The sequence below is a fragment of the Alosa sapidissima genome, chromosome 24 (genome assembly GCF_018492685.1).
Source record: "Alosa sapidissima isolate fAloSap1 chromosome 24, fAloSap1.pri, whole genome shotgun sequence".
NCBI lineage: Eukaryota > Metazoa > Chordata > Actinopteri > Clupeiformes > Clupeidae > Alosa > Alosa sapidissima.
In genome coordinates, this window is record NC_055980.1 from 6334464 (window position 1) to 6349088 (window position 14625).

The 14625-nt window shown below is 42.7% G+C and overlaps 1 protein-coding gene across 2 annotated transcripts; it reads right to left on the reverse strand.

Moving 5' to 3' along the window:
- Nucleotides 1–483: 483 nt before the first annotated feature.
- On the reverse strand, nucleotides 484–13729 carry LOC121700705 (ras-related protein Rab-5C-like). Of its 2 annotated transcripts, none has more exons than XM_042083910.1 (6): nucleotides 13573–13729; nucleotides 12174–12446; nucleotides 11266–11417; nucleotides 7059–7181; nucleotides 5897–5990; nucleotides 484–1538 (listed from the first exon to the last, which is right to left on the reverse strand). In XM_042083910.1, the coding sequence occupies exons 2-6, from the start codon at nucleotides 12322–12324 to the stop codon at nucleotides 1411–1413; spliced, it is 648 nt and encodes a 215-aa protein (XP_041939844.1). In that variant the 5' UTR covers nucleotides 12325–12446; nucleotides 13573–13729; the 3' UTR covers nucleotides 484–1410. The 2 variants fall into 2 exon arrangements, with proteins under 2 accessions (XP_041939844.1, XP_041939843.1); XM_042083909.1 differs by having other exon boundaries at nucleotides 12174–12449.
- Nucleotides 13730–14625: the final 896 nt, after the last annotated feature.

The window sequence follows — 14625 nt, forward strand, 5'->3', positions numbered from 1 at the left end:
GTCCCTCCGTGGGACACGGTCTTACGCCTATGCTCCCTTTTTCATACGTACATAGATACATTCGTTTCTTACGTTGATCCTTTTCAACTGTATTCATAAGCTTGAAGTGCACGGACAAACGAACGTATTGGAGGCTCGGTTTGTAGCCGTATCCGTTTTTTAAGGTTTAGTATAAATCAGGCTTTACACAACAGGATGCCTCACAGGTGTTCCTTTACCGAGAGAGATAACACGGATTCATGCATGTCTCAGGCAATTATCTTTGAGGTCCGGAACAATCCGCCTTAAGACCTGCCTATGCGTGTGAACACACATGCGTGCACACACACACACACACACACACAATTATTTTCTTAAAAATCTTAATGTGACATTAAAGGACCATGAAATCAGCTTGGGAAAAGATCTAAATAAGTGAATCAGTATGATAAGCTTTTCCTTGCACAAACACCTGTTTTAGGGAGAAAAATTCAAAGCCATTAATGAATTAGATGGTATTTTATGTATAGTTTATAAATTATAAAGAAAAGGTAGGTCAGTCCCTTGTGCTTCATGATTGTTATACAGAACACAAAATATGATTATAGGCTTATAATTTATCTGTTCAATATACAAAACACTTCATGTTTACATTTCACTTCTGAACGGTTTTAATGCATTTTATACAGATTGGAAAAAGCATGAAGCCGGACATATGTGTATGGATGCCTGTGTCTGTGGATGTGTACTGTGTGTTTACATCTGTGTATATGTGTGTGTGTAAGTTTATGTGTACAGATAGTGTGTATAAGTATGTAATATTTGTATTGTGTAGGCAGGTGTGTGTGTGTGTGTGTGTGTGTGTGTGTGTGTGTGTGTACATACATATATGCATTTGTGGGGGGTGGCTCTGGCGGAGTCCATGATGATGTGCAGCACAAGGCAGTGTCCTCTCAGATCATTCCCCACCACTCAACCCAAGCCCACACCACCATTAAAATAACAACAACAACAACAGATAATTTACAAACCCACGAGCGCGGACCCGGGAGAAAGGCCCCTCTCCCTGATCCCTGATTCCTTTCCTTCAGAGCAACAAAGTGGGAAGGACCCGGATAAACAGAAATCACCTAACACCAAATCCTCATGATGTCCTTTAAGAACCATAAACTTGAAGACGTGATAGATAACCTTTAAATACCATAATGTTACAGACAGGGGTATAAAAGGGTAGAGGTTAGAACAAGGAGATAGAGCTGAGTGTGTGGAGTCCCTCTAGCTTATTACGATGATCGTTACAACTTTTAGACTGTGATCAGTTTAAATGCTAGTCTTTTTTTGCGGCAAATATAAATTAAAAACTCTCTCCTGCGATTGGTCTCTGTTCCTGTTGATCCAGCAGCCCAAGCTTGTGTTCTCCTTTGTGATTGGTTAATTGCCCCTGCCGCAGCATTGGCCCATGCGGCTCTGGGAGGCAGGCTCATTCAGGTCCACTCCAGGTCTGACCCGGCCTGCCGTTCCGAGTCCACTCTGGGGGTCACTCTTCGGAAGCTTCTTAGCTGCAGATATACAAGACCACCATTACAATTACCGTGCTCACAAAGCAGACAAAGCACAAGCCCAAACACACATGGTCAGAGGGACACTTCGAGAGGTTCTGTTTCCAACAGGTTTAGCTCCTAATATGTAGAATTAGAATCACATTCTAAACACATCATCCAAAAACACAGCAGGCCACAGGTACGGGTACATCAACTCTTTTTATTGACACCCATTGTGCTGTCATTCCAACAGAATAGACAGATTGGGCATGGGGAGTTTAACAGCTCGTTCTTTACAGTTCGAGAGTTACAGCTTTACCGGGTTTCTCTGAAACTGAGTGTTAACTATTTGGGTGTTAATACTCCATGAGGGGGACTATCGAGCCCTGTGGTCGGCCATCTTGGCCCTGAAAGGAAATAAATATGTGTGCGCGAACAGTTTGGAACTACTTCAAGAATCTCCATACAGTGCTGCTGTACACTGGGTTCTTGACTAGTATAATCATTCTATGTTGTTTTTTATGTTTTAATTATTACTTTTTAAACACTTTTAAACGACTGCCCTTTTATGCTTTTATGTACCATTACCTTGTGTGTTTTATGTTTTCTTCTTGTTATTATTTTTTTTAATACTTTTTAAACTATTCTTTGACTATTGCCCTTCTACGCTTTTAATAGCTATTCCTATTTGCTTTTATTTATATATAGCACATTGAATGACCTTTGTATATGAAATGCGCAATATAAATAATGTTGACCCAGAGGAGGCTACAGGGTATGTGGAACAAGGAACGAGGATACAAATTGCAGGTGCAGATAAGCCGTAAGGCATAAGGGGTAAGGGTAACAGTTGCTATAGAAACAGAGCAAGGGGATAAGGGCTGTTACAATGAAGGTAACAAAGCGCAAGACATTTGGGGTACAGGGGAGAGGTTCAGTATCTAGATTGTAGAGGATTCGTTACTGTGGCTAAAACCATGGACTTGGTTGATGCTTTCCACGCTTTTGCAGGGGACTTCAGTATCTGTCTCTAAGAGGAGAAGAATGGTCTGGTCTGGTCTGGTCTTGTAGTTTCATCTCGTCAGGGTCCCCTATCCCCCTATCAGGGTATTTTTTCACTTCAAAATGCAAAATGGCTGTAGAGGGGACAGTGGCAGGTTGACATGGACAAGGCTAATTAAATGTTGAAAGACTAGAGGAGTGTGATGTGTGCTGTTGCTATTGCCAGTTCATTGCTATTATAGATATGAGTAGCATAGTTACAATGCATTTTATCAGTCTCAAATAGAAGGTCTATTTCTAATATATGACATCTAGGGAATGTAAGACGATAAGCTGTCTAGTCAACACAAACCAACACAGGATCTATGCAGGCTAAGCAGTGTTCCTTCCACACCGCAGGAGAGAGAGGGCATATGTGGCCATGTCTGGGTTAATGATGCGGTATGTAAAACAGTAATGTGTGGTATATGTGGCACGCCAGTGTTATCACCTGGGGATTAATATTCAACCGCACCAATCTAAACACCCAGAAACAAAGAAATGTCTCAGGGTCTAAAAACGATGAACGAGATTGAGAGCTGTAGGCCTAAGCCGAACAATGAAATAGAAAGAAATTGGCTGCTCTGACATTCATTGAGTGGGATCATCAAAAACACTGAAGTGAAAAGCACACTCCGGCACTCTATGTCAGATGAAGTGACTGGCCCCCTCAAATAGACTGTGTGGAGGATGCTCAAACACAGGCTGACCACACACGTAAATAGCTGACATGACACAAGAGCCAGGGTAATGGAGGAAGCCACAGCTGACACACGGTGACCCAGGTGCATTTAAAATAGGGGGGGGGGGGGGGGGGGTGCAACAACAAAAGCTGTGTCTACTTCCATCCAGCTCCCACCAGAGTGGAGTCAAAGGGTTCTGACAGGCTGTGTTCACTCCCTCACTAATCATGACAAACTGTTTGTGCAGCGTATGCAGGCAGACTCACTGGGAATATTGGGCTGACAGGGAAAACAAGCACTGACTCACAGCAAACACACACAAACACAGACACATATAAACACACACTAAACAAACAGAAACACACACATACTAAAAACACAGGGCCAAACACACACTGAACAGACACAAATAAACACACACACACACACACACACACACTAAACACACACACACAATAAACTCAGGGCCAAACATACACTAAAGATGTCCACACTGACACACTGATGCAGCAATTCTGTGACCAAGTTCAAACATTATTTAATTCCTAGAGAGATTTTAAAATGATTTAATTGACCGGTTTAATTAAAGCTGCCTATAGTTTAGTTCAGCCACAAATATTAAATCCCATCCACTGGAAGGTCAGTCGAGCAGAAGAGTGGAACCTGGTCAAGGGTCTCATTCACTCCACATCAAACTGAAGTACTCTCAAGCACCTTTTCAACTACATTTCCTTTTAAACCCATTTATTGTGTCTGCCTAAAATTAAACACTTGTCAATGGACACGGACGGACACACACACACACACACACACACACCTTGTTATGAGAAATACCAATTTGTTTCCCATGATTACAAATCTGCGATTTACTCTTGTGAGCGTCACCTTAAATAGGGGCCACTCCATAATAAATTAACAAACTGCCATTTTATACACCTGAAGCAGAACCTATGCCATTTACAACACAAATGTAATCAACATCAATCCACTGACAGAGCGTTGCAGGTCAGCACCTAGAATACAGGCTCTTTGTCACTGTCGAGGTTAATCAGTGAATGGGCCAATTAGGCAAAGGAATCAATGCAAATCCACAACTATAACTGTTAAGCTTGTGTCATCAATAAACGTGTCTTCAAAGATTAAGTGACCCTATTGACTCATGACATCAAGTCGTCAGAGAGTCCTGTCCAGAAAATGTGCCCCTGTCACACTTTTCTCTGGATCTATGACCAGCTCCTGTCTTGTTCATGGTGCTGCTATAGAATATGGCACCCCCTCTTGTGTCCTAAAGCAGCGGTTCCCAAACTTTTTTTCTCGCGTACCACCACCTCTATTCTGACTCGGCTCGCATACCCCCACCATCCGACACATAAAAACGTAACGCATTCTATTGACGCATTCCAGGCATCATGTTTAATTAGCCGCCCTACATGATACCAAATAACAAAATCAAAATGTGCAACTGGTTTGTGAGCTCTCACAGTAAAAAAAAAAACAAAAAAACAATGCGGAGAACAACATTATGAAACACAAAGAACAAAGAGAACATATACTGAAGAGTTTTAAAAAAATAATTTCTCACACCTTTCCGCCATTACCCTTTTCATCTCACGTACCCCCTGGTGCAGTGTTTCCCAACCTTTTTTCCCTTGAAGGCCCCCTTACCTGTGTCTAAGACAAGCCAGGGCCCCCTACCCAAACTCCTACCCGCATACACACACAAAAAGAATAAAGTGATTAATTACAAACTTATAAGTTCAGAGGTCAGAGGTAATAAATAGCTACATAGATTTAAATGTGGAACAAAAATATGTTTTAGTTTGGATTATACAGAACTTTGATTATCTATTTGAGTGTGTTATCGGGATTTTATACATTTAATGTGCGCAAATATAATTTTGGTAACCTTACAACCTCAGCCCAGGCAACATTGTGCGGACCCCCGGCAATCTCTGGCGACCCCTAGTGGGGTCGGCGGACCCCAGGTTGGGAACCACTGCCCTAGTGGAAGCTCACGTACCACCGGTGGTACACGTACCACAGTTTGGGAATCCCTGTTGGAAACCTCAGTATGTGTTAAGGCTCATTCATGTCCAATGGTACATTTGGATATCGGTTGAGAGGCTTCTTTGCATTCCTTTTGTCCATATTTTGGACATTTTCAGCAAGCTTACAGACACGGATGAAAGAAACCACCATTGGAAATGGATATATTCTTTTTTTGAACGAAAATGGAGCATAAATCAGGCTTTCTTCCAAACGTTGCTAGTATGGTTTAATCCTGCTATTGGTCGCTAGCGTCAGAATAATAGCATGGTACTTGTGTTGTGACTCATCTGATTGGTTTTGTTTATATATTGCTATATTGTTACATGTAAAATGAGCAGCAAAACTGGATTGATGGAAGATTGACCCTTGTTATATGCTGTGAACTGTTTAACTGAGTTATAGCTTTAAATAGAATAACATTGATCTATTTAGCAGCCATTTCCATACAAAGCATCTTACAGTATTGACATAAATGATCCCCAGTAGCCTATATGAGCTCTTGTGATGCTGTGTGCTGGGCACCTTGGTCTACCTAACCAGAGTCTATGAGAGAAGCCACAGACAGAGCAGGTTTGGTGTTCTAGGGACAGAAGGAGAACCTACCGATGGCCATGAAGATCTCGTTGACGTTCAGGGCTGTCTTGGCAGACGTCTCCATGAACAGTAGGCTGTTCTCATCGGCGTAGTCTTGAGCTTCCTGCAGAGGGCAAAGGTCAAGAGGGAAGCCAAAGATCAGGTAAATAGGGGTCAAGCATGTGAACTCAATTAGCAGACCCCAGCACAGACGCATCAACACCCCCACCCAAATAATCCACACCTCAATAAAGACCCCAGCACAGACACATCAACACCCTGTGACAGAGTGACCCACACTGTCACTATATTTATAGTTAATTATGTTTTTTGCCATGTTTTTTCATTGTAGGTGGTATGCTTTGGCAGAGTGCACAGATTCTATTACTGTTATTTTTCTGCCAAAGATAGTGTTATGATTTCAACTGCAGGTTCTTTGATTTAGTTTGTGTATTTGCGCTGGAGGTGCAATAAGGGGTGTGTGCCCCTGGGTACCCAAATTGGCTGATTAGCCCAATAAGTAGTAGGCCTGTTTTTTCCAATTAGGGAGGTCACCTGGTCACTTTAAATCCCTGTGGAGGGAGAAGGTGAGGCCTCTAAATTTTCACATGTTGTGCGTACCTGACACTGCTGTGAGTGGTTAGGATGATTGTGCGGCTTATTATAGTCCAATGTGTGACACTGCGTTTTTTTTGTATTTTGTCTAGTCTGTATTGTTTTTTTGTAATTAATATAGGTTACTTTTCACGGGTGTTTTCGGAGTATATTGGCTGAGTCAATAAACCTTTCTGCTTCTCCTGGACCCCGAGGCTACATTATCACACACCCCCAGCCAAAATAATCCACACCTCAATAAAAACCCCAGCATAGACACATCAACACCCCCACCCAAAATAATCCACAAGAAAGTGGCCAATAAAAACCTGTTTTCAGGTGTAGAGAAAAATAATATTGGACATGAAGGATGACAAACAAACAAACATACACAACAAACAATAATCACACTGTTCCCTCTGCCACCAAAAACATATCCACTAGCAGAACTACACAACATTGCAAAACAAATTACCAAATTCAAACTTACACAGGCACAAACATTGCATCCCAAACTTTTTGAACTCCTCTCTCTCTCGGTCACACACACACACACACACACACACACACACACACACACACATCCCTTCTTGCACACCTGAAACTCCACGGTCCTCTTGTTGGACAGGTCGGCTTTGTTGCCGGCCAGGGCGATGACGATGTTGGGGTTGGCCTGCTTCTGCAGCTCCTTCACCCAGCTCTTGGCCCGCGTGAAACTGTCCTTTAGTACGGCAACACAGAAGGGACACACACGTCAGTTCACACACAGACAACACAGAGGGGACACATAGCTCAGTACACACACAGATAACACAGGGGTTCTTAGTACCAGTTCTAGTTCTTAGTACAACAAACTCGCTTCCTGCCAGGACTTTTACGGGTTTTTCCCAAATCACGGAAGTAACGTCGATGCAGCGGTAGATAGCAGCAGAGAGTAGAAGCCATCAGGCAAGTGTTATTTAAATAAACTCCTGGTGTACTTACAAACTTTCCAATGCCTCGTTTTATGAGTACAGAACATATTTGTACTACTGTAGAAGTTTCGTACCATTCAGGGCATTATTAGTGGGGTAACTTACGAGATACTCTATTGGTTCCATAAGCGCCTGCACAAGCCATTTGTTTCTGTATTCGCCTGATAGCGCTACTTGACCAATGTTCGACCAAGTGAAAACAGCTTCTGGGAGGGTGGTTGGCTCGAGGTCATGGTGCAAAGGCCCTAGGGTGAAATTACTCCGAACCATCACTTTAAAACAACTGCTGCTGCTGAGTGCCTCACATTGAGCGTGTGAAATCTGATTTCTCCTGAAAAGCCTGCACTTAAAAAGTGACATAGCAACAGGAGATTAAAAGAAATAATTAATGCCATTCTCTGCTTATTATTGTCACAATCACACACCCCATATCAACCAATAAGACAATTATTTTCCCCCACTTCCAATCAACATCTTCAACACCAGAGCTTCCTCAAGCCCAATCTTGCCGACCAAAGGTGTAATGCACTGTAAAATAACTGCCAATCAAATGTCAATCCCTTAGGTTCAGGGATGTAGTGGAGGCTAAACGCAAATAAACTCAGTTTATCCACCTCTGAACTTTGGATAAGAGACATTTTTTTTTCTTACTGTTTTCACACCTTTAGTGATACACACGTTAAAAACATCTTCACTCTGCAACCACTACACTTCCTCCAGTAGCCTTCTATTTCTTGATCTACAGAATGCAGATGACACCCACACAGAACAAATGCTTCCCCCAAAAGGTACACTGGTCACTTGTGGTTTCGTGTATTTTTTTAACCACAAAAAAAAACGGATGGAGACATTTCACTAGCTCGGCGGTCCCATATGAAAATGTAACACCTCCCTTTCGACTTTTTAAGGATCCGCAGGGACCCTGACTACCGAGGGAATGGGATTAAGCCTGTGTGTGTGTGTGTGTGTGTGTGTGTGTGTGTGTGTGTGTAAGAGAGAGAGTCCAAAACATTCCAAAACACACACTGACATAATGCAGAATACCAATATGTTACCAATGAGATGACATCCCTCTGTTTAAAACATTACAATGTTCAAAGCATTACATTTCCGTGAGTGGGCAGTTATGCCTCAATCTTAGGACGCTGATTATGTCATACAGCATGAGAAGGACAAGCCTCATCTGCAAAACAAACCCACACCCTTGCAAGCCACATTCTGCAACCATTGGTGTGTGTGTGTGTGTGTGTGTGTGTGCGTGTGTTGTCACAGACCATAAATCTGCCTGAAGTCATATGTAGTGTGTGATACATTCTGCCGGTCTATGTGCAAGCCTCTTTCTGCAACCATTGGTGTGTGTGTGTGTGTGTGTGTGTGTGTGTGTGTGTGTGTGTGTGTGTGTGTGTGTGTGTGTGTGTTTCACTGTTCTACTTATGTCACAGGCCATAACAGCTGGTACATATTTTGGAGGATGAAACTATGCATAAGTGTGTGTGCATTTTCAAACATACACATTTAGGAAAAAACAGGGTATACAATACATTATGATAAGCATCATCATTTCATTCTTATATTTTTAACAGGAGGGAGGCAGTACCATACTGTAATCCTCCTGAACCACCAACAACCCAGTTCTACGTCATACCATCTGGCTATAGGCTACTGAAGTAAAAGTAAAGTTAGGTGAGTGGGATAAAGCCTGGCAAGGACTTGCAATGTGGCGTTCGGGAATTGAACCCATGCCGACCGTTTCTCCGTTGGCAACAGTACCGCTGATGTCCAAATGGTGTTAGGAACCCCTCTGCTTTAGAGAGACCCGTTGTGGTTTCTCACCTTTGACATGGTGTTGGAGTGATGCGGGTTGTTTTTTTCCCATTTACTCCAGATCACACTAGCCGCAAACCCACTATCGAGCCAAGCCGAGATAAGACGATATTTGAGCTTCCTCGTCAAAAATTGCTTCCTCGTCATCAGGCTGTGTGTTGTCCTAAATCCCACCCTCGATGTTGAAGTCATACCCAGATTAAGCGAGGGAAGTTCGAAGTATCAGAAGTTGTTGTTGCCGTCTTTTGCTCAGTAGAAAATTAACACTTAAGATAACACACAAATAAAGCACCCTTCACAAGGGAGACTCATCTGTTCCTTTATATAATGTGGTGTCTTAGAAGTTAAGCAATACATCTCACAGGCAGCTTGACCTGGATCTAATGTAAAACAACCAGGAGGTTCATACAGCAATGTTAATCCAGATTTGTTTTTAGTGACGTTAGCCTTTGTTTACAGTAGAGCAACATGGCTAGAATGCTAATTGTTCATATGTAGTACAAAACACTGGCTGGAAAAAAGGAACCTTGGCTGGCTAAAAAGTGGTCAATTATTAACCACTGGTAAATATATGGTCATTAAACTTTCCATACAGCCATGTTGTATTCGTTTGAGCCAGTGTTGTTTTGAATTGAAATATGACTTAATACAGGAGTGTTGTTGTGAATCTTGATGTGAAACCCATTTGCTTCAAATTCACAGTATGTGCTTGGAAACCTAAAATGCTGAGAATAGTGGTGCAAATCCAAATCAATTAGCTAGCAATCGCTAGTAATGCAGGCCTGGTTACCGGACATGTTTTAGTGCTGAATCGCCCTGACCTGCCCATGGTTAAACCCGCCTTCCGCCTTGAAACTGCCTCAAGCCCCACTAAGCACAGGTTGGTTGGAAGGTAAAGGTGAGGCCAGAGACCCAGGGACAGTAGCTCTGAGGACGCCCCGTGGAGGCACCATTAAGCTCCAGAGGTGATCATGGGGAAGCAATTGGCCTCCATATGCCTTAATTCGCCCAGCTTTGGCCGGACAATATAGGGAAGCGGCTACTTGTTATAGTGAAACCGGAACATGCAGTAGTTTCACATGACTACTATATAAGTTAAACCTACAGTATGACAATGTGTTGAACTGTACATGTATGCTCCAAGCAAACAACTGTTTGTGGGTGTGTGTGAGTTATTGATGCCTAGAGAATTAGAGAAGCTTTGTGTATGTGTGTGTGCAAGCTGTGTATACATGTGTGCTGTGTGTGTTTTGACTGTGTAAACGATGCAGCTACTGTATCTCTCATAGCACTAGTGAAATTCTGTTTGTGTGTGTGTGTGTGTGTGTGTGTGTGTGTGTGTGTGTGTGTGTCTGTGTGTGTGTCTCTTACTGTGCTGGTGAAGTCGTAGACTAGGCTCGTCTGTAGTCTCGTCTAGAGTCTGTGACTCTACCGGCACTAATGATGCTGTGTGTGTGTGTGTGTGTGTGTGTGTGTGTGTGTGTGTGTGTGTGTACGTGTGTGTGTGCGTGCGCGTGTGGGTGATGTCAGACTACGATAGCCGCCTGTGCTCATGGGCAGCAGGTTGTGGTAGTGCCCCTTTGAGTGAGAGTGTGTATGTCTGTGTGTGTCTGTCCATGCCTCTTACTGTGCTGGTCATTGTCCAAGACTGTTATAGCAGCTTTTGCTTCTCTGTAGTACATAGGCACAAGGCTATAATAGTGCTCCTTTAAGTGTGTGTGTGTGTGTGTGTGTGTGTCCATGTCTCTTACTGTGTTGGTGATGTCGAAGACTACGATGGCGGCCTGGGCTCCTCTGTAGTACATGGGCACAAGGCTATAATAGTGCTCCTTTAAGTGTGTGTGTGTGTGTGTGTGTGTGTGTGTGTCCATGTCTCTTACTGTGCTGGTGATGTCGAAGACTACGATGGCGGCCTGGGCTCCTCTGTAGTACATGGGCACAAGGCTATAATAGTGCTCCTTTAAGTGTGTGTGTGTGTATGTGTGTGTGTGTGTCCATGTCTCTTACTGTGCTGGTGATGTCGAAGACTACGATGGCGGCCTGGGCTCCTCTGTAGTACATGGGCGCCAGGCTGTGGTAGCGCTCCTGCCCCGCCGTGTCCCAGATCTCAAACTTTATCGTTGTGTCGTCCAGACAGACCGTTTGTGTGAGGAACGCAGCTACACAATGGACAGAGACACAGAACGAGAGTGAGTGAGTAAGAAAGAGAGAGAGAGAGAGACAAACAGGGAAAGAGAGAGCAAGAGAGAGTGAGAGGGGTAGAGTGAGAGAGAGAGAGACAAACAGGGAAAGAGAGAGCAAGAGAGAGTGAGAGGGGTAGAGTGAGAGAGAGAGAGAGAGAGAGAGAGAGAGAGAGAGAGAGAGAGAGAGAGAGAGAGAAGGTGAAGGAATGACAAAAGCAACACACAGTAAACAGAAAAAGAGATATTCAAAAGCTAACACATGAGATCTGACCGCTGATAGCGACACTGAGCTTTGTTTTCATAGCAGAGTAGAACAAGTCAACACTGACAATGCACACAGTCTAGACTCTAGGTGAACAGAGAACACAAATCACACTGTGAGAGCCACCAAATGAAGAAAATATACAAATCATCATAAACTATAAGAAAATTGAATTAACAATGTGGCATTCAAGTAATTGAACAAGATTCTGTCTGATTTCACAGAAAATCTCTACATAACAGCTCTTGATCACCGCATGGACTATTCTAGGCTAAACTGTACTGAATGTGAGAAATGTGAACAATGTTGGACTGTGACAGCATATGAAAGCTGCAGTTACACACACGCACACATAGCACACTTGATACACACCACACAGGGTCCCCTTACTTGATACACACACAAACCCATATCCTCTCTCTGTCTCTGTCTCTGTCTCTCTCTCACACTCACACACACACACACAGTACCTCCAATAGTGGCCTCCTGGTACTCTTGAAACTGTCCCTTCACAAAGCGCAAGACCACACTGGACTTGCCGACGGCTGTCTCCCCCAACAGCACCAGTTTAAACTGGCATATCTTGGAAGTACCCAGCATGGTTCCTCCACGGGCTGCCATTCCCCCAGCCAGACGCTATGCAGGGTTAGGGAGAAAAGCTCAACCACAGGGCTCCTAATGGACGAGGAGATGGAGGTAGTCGACAGGTCTCAGCAGTGCAACGGCTAGGTCCAAGGAAGGACCTGCTGGAATGAAGTCACACACAGATCCAGTTAGAGAAGAAACTGTATCCAAGAAAATATCCAGTATATCCAGAAAAGTCATAGGGTGATGTCAGTCATCTCAGCAATGTTGCCGGGACATGTTGTTTGGGCACTTTTCCCACTATTAGGCAACACATTCTTAACTGGTGAACTTCTTAACTGGAGAATCATCGGCAGACAATTAGTCGTGACCATCCAATCAGAATATCAGGAAGCTGTGGCCTAATGTTAACTTGGCAAGATTGCTCAAAAAGTTGCCCCATGTGTCATCACCGTTTGGCTATCTTAATCATCACAGAATAAATACAATGAAATGTACTGATGTGCTCCACAGAGTGTTACTGTAATGATTTATAGGCGACTGATTTAGCTTTCCTTATCTATTTTTCCCCCGAAACCACCGTTGCAGTGGGCTATTTAAGATGAAACAAAAACTATTCTGTTGCTTGTTGGCAGCTCACCAAAATGTCCCAGAAAGGAAGGAAACTGTTCATAAAAAAATAAACAATGTCGTTTCGAAGACAGGATTTGTTGTTGGACACAGACCGATCAAAAGAATCTAGTCTACAGTAAACGACTATGATATGTCAGTTTCGCATAGAAAGAGTGAAAACGCTGATTAGCTTGACTAATGTTAAATGGTTCAAAGATCCTAAATAGACCCGGTGTCCTGAGCCAACTGAAATATTTTCCTACACTACCACGGTCATTCGTTGTGTATTACAAACAATATTTTGTATGGTGTCTGTCCACAGATGATCTGTCGTTTTGGGTCGAAAAAATCATGTTAGTAACGTTTTTGTGTAGTTTAAGCAATTTTAACGTTGGTCAAATGGAAGGTCCAGACAACGACGACGACAGCTAGCAAACATTTCTGAGTGTTATGGTATTACCAGACACAGGTTCATCGACATTAATTGCCCACAATATCATCAGATTTTGCTGACTTTTAAATATTCTTCTACTATCAGTAAGCATTCACCCTTTTTTGAGCTCCCAAAATCACAACAAACGTTAACGTTAACAGTTGACGTTAACGTTAACTTAACCTCTAAGCTATGTTGTGAACATAAACATAAAATAAAGACCAGGAAATGGCTCTTACTTATCATCAATGTAATCGGAAACTTGTCAAGATCGTTCGGTTTATCTATTATACTAAATTTCACTTTTACAGACTACAAAAACAATACTGTTACAATTCGAGGTTGTAATCGTTTCAGTTCTTGTATAACATGCTTCCGGGAAATTTCCCACTTCCGTATACGGGGCCTGGCGTTTGCGTAGAGGACCAATTGAAACACACAACAATGGCTTTGTTTGAGAGAAAAGGTAACGCCCACAGAGTAGGATGTTTGGTCTACCACTGAGTGGCGCTATAACACCATAATAAAAACAAAATTAACAAAAAAAGTTGGACTGAGTTGTGGTTATAAAGTGCGAATGAGCCAAACAGAAATGTGCTTAGGTTGCAAAATTAACATTAACCACCATAACAGCTTAATTCTTAGGCTGACACGTTGTTGTTGCTATAAAGAAATCATTTGAAGGGAATAAAGTGTATAAGAATGCATTGATGCAGTTTATTTCCACAGTCCCTCTATTTATAATAATAAGCTACTAATAATGATGTGGTCAGTCAGTCTATGTCAGGGGTGTCAAACTCATATCAGGTAGTGGGCCGGATTTGTTGGAATGAGACCTCGTGGTGGGCCGTCATGGTCATTATCTTTTTCTGCATGGGTATCAGAGTGTTATTTGATGATATCACTTATGAGCAAACAAGTACAAATAATGTACTGCTGTCACACTGCTCTTTCTCTCTTAAAATGCCCTATTCCATGTTAGTTTTTCAGCCTCTTCCTTCCTGAGGATGGTTTGTAGTATCAATTTATCATATCATAGAGATATTGCTCATTATTACACATTGTCAGACAACTGGATCTTTTTTTCTAACTTCCCCTTCCTACCTAAAACATCTGGGGGGCCGTATGAAACCTGCTGGCGGGCCTGATCTGGCCCCCGGGCCTTATGTTTGACACCCCCGGTCTATGTCATATGAGACAGATTTATTGCCTACACAGACCTTGTAGGCCTAACCATGGAGATAAAAGAATAACTGTAAAAGTGAAAAGAATTGGTCATTCTTGAGGCTGCA

Coding starts and splice junctions, on each gene's coding strand:
- LOC121700705 (XM_042083910.1), bottom strand. CDS start 12,324: ATGGCAGCCCGTGGAGGAACCATGCTGGGTACTTCCAAGATATGCCAG. Junction 5,991..7,058: donor AGAGGACCGTGGAGTTTCAG/GTGTGCAAGAAG, acceptor TGCCCTCTGCAG/GAAGCTCAAGACTACGCCGA. Junction 1,539..5,896: donor CGAGATCTTCATGGCCATCG/GTAGGTTCTCCT, acceptor GTATATCTGCAG/CTAAGAAGCTTCCGAAGAGT.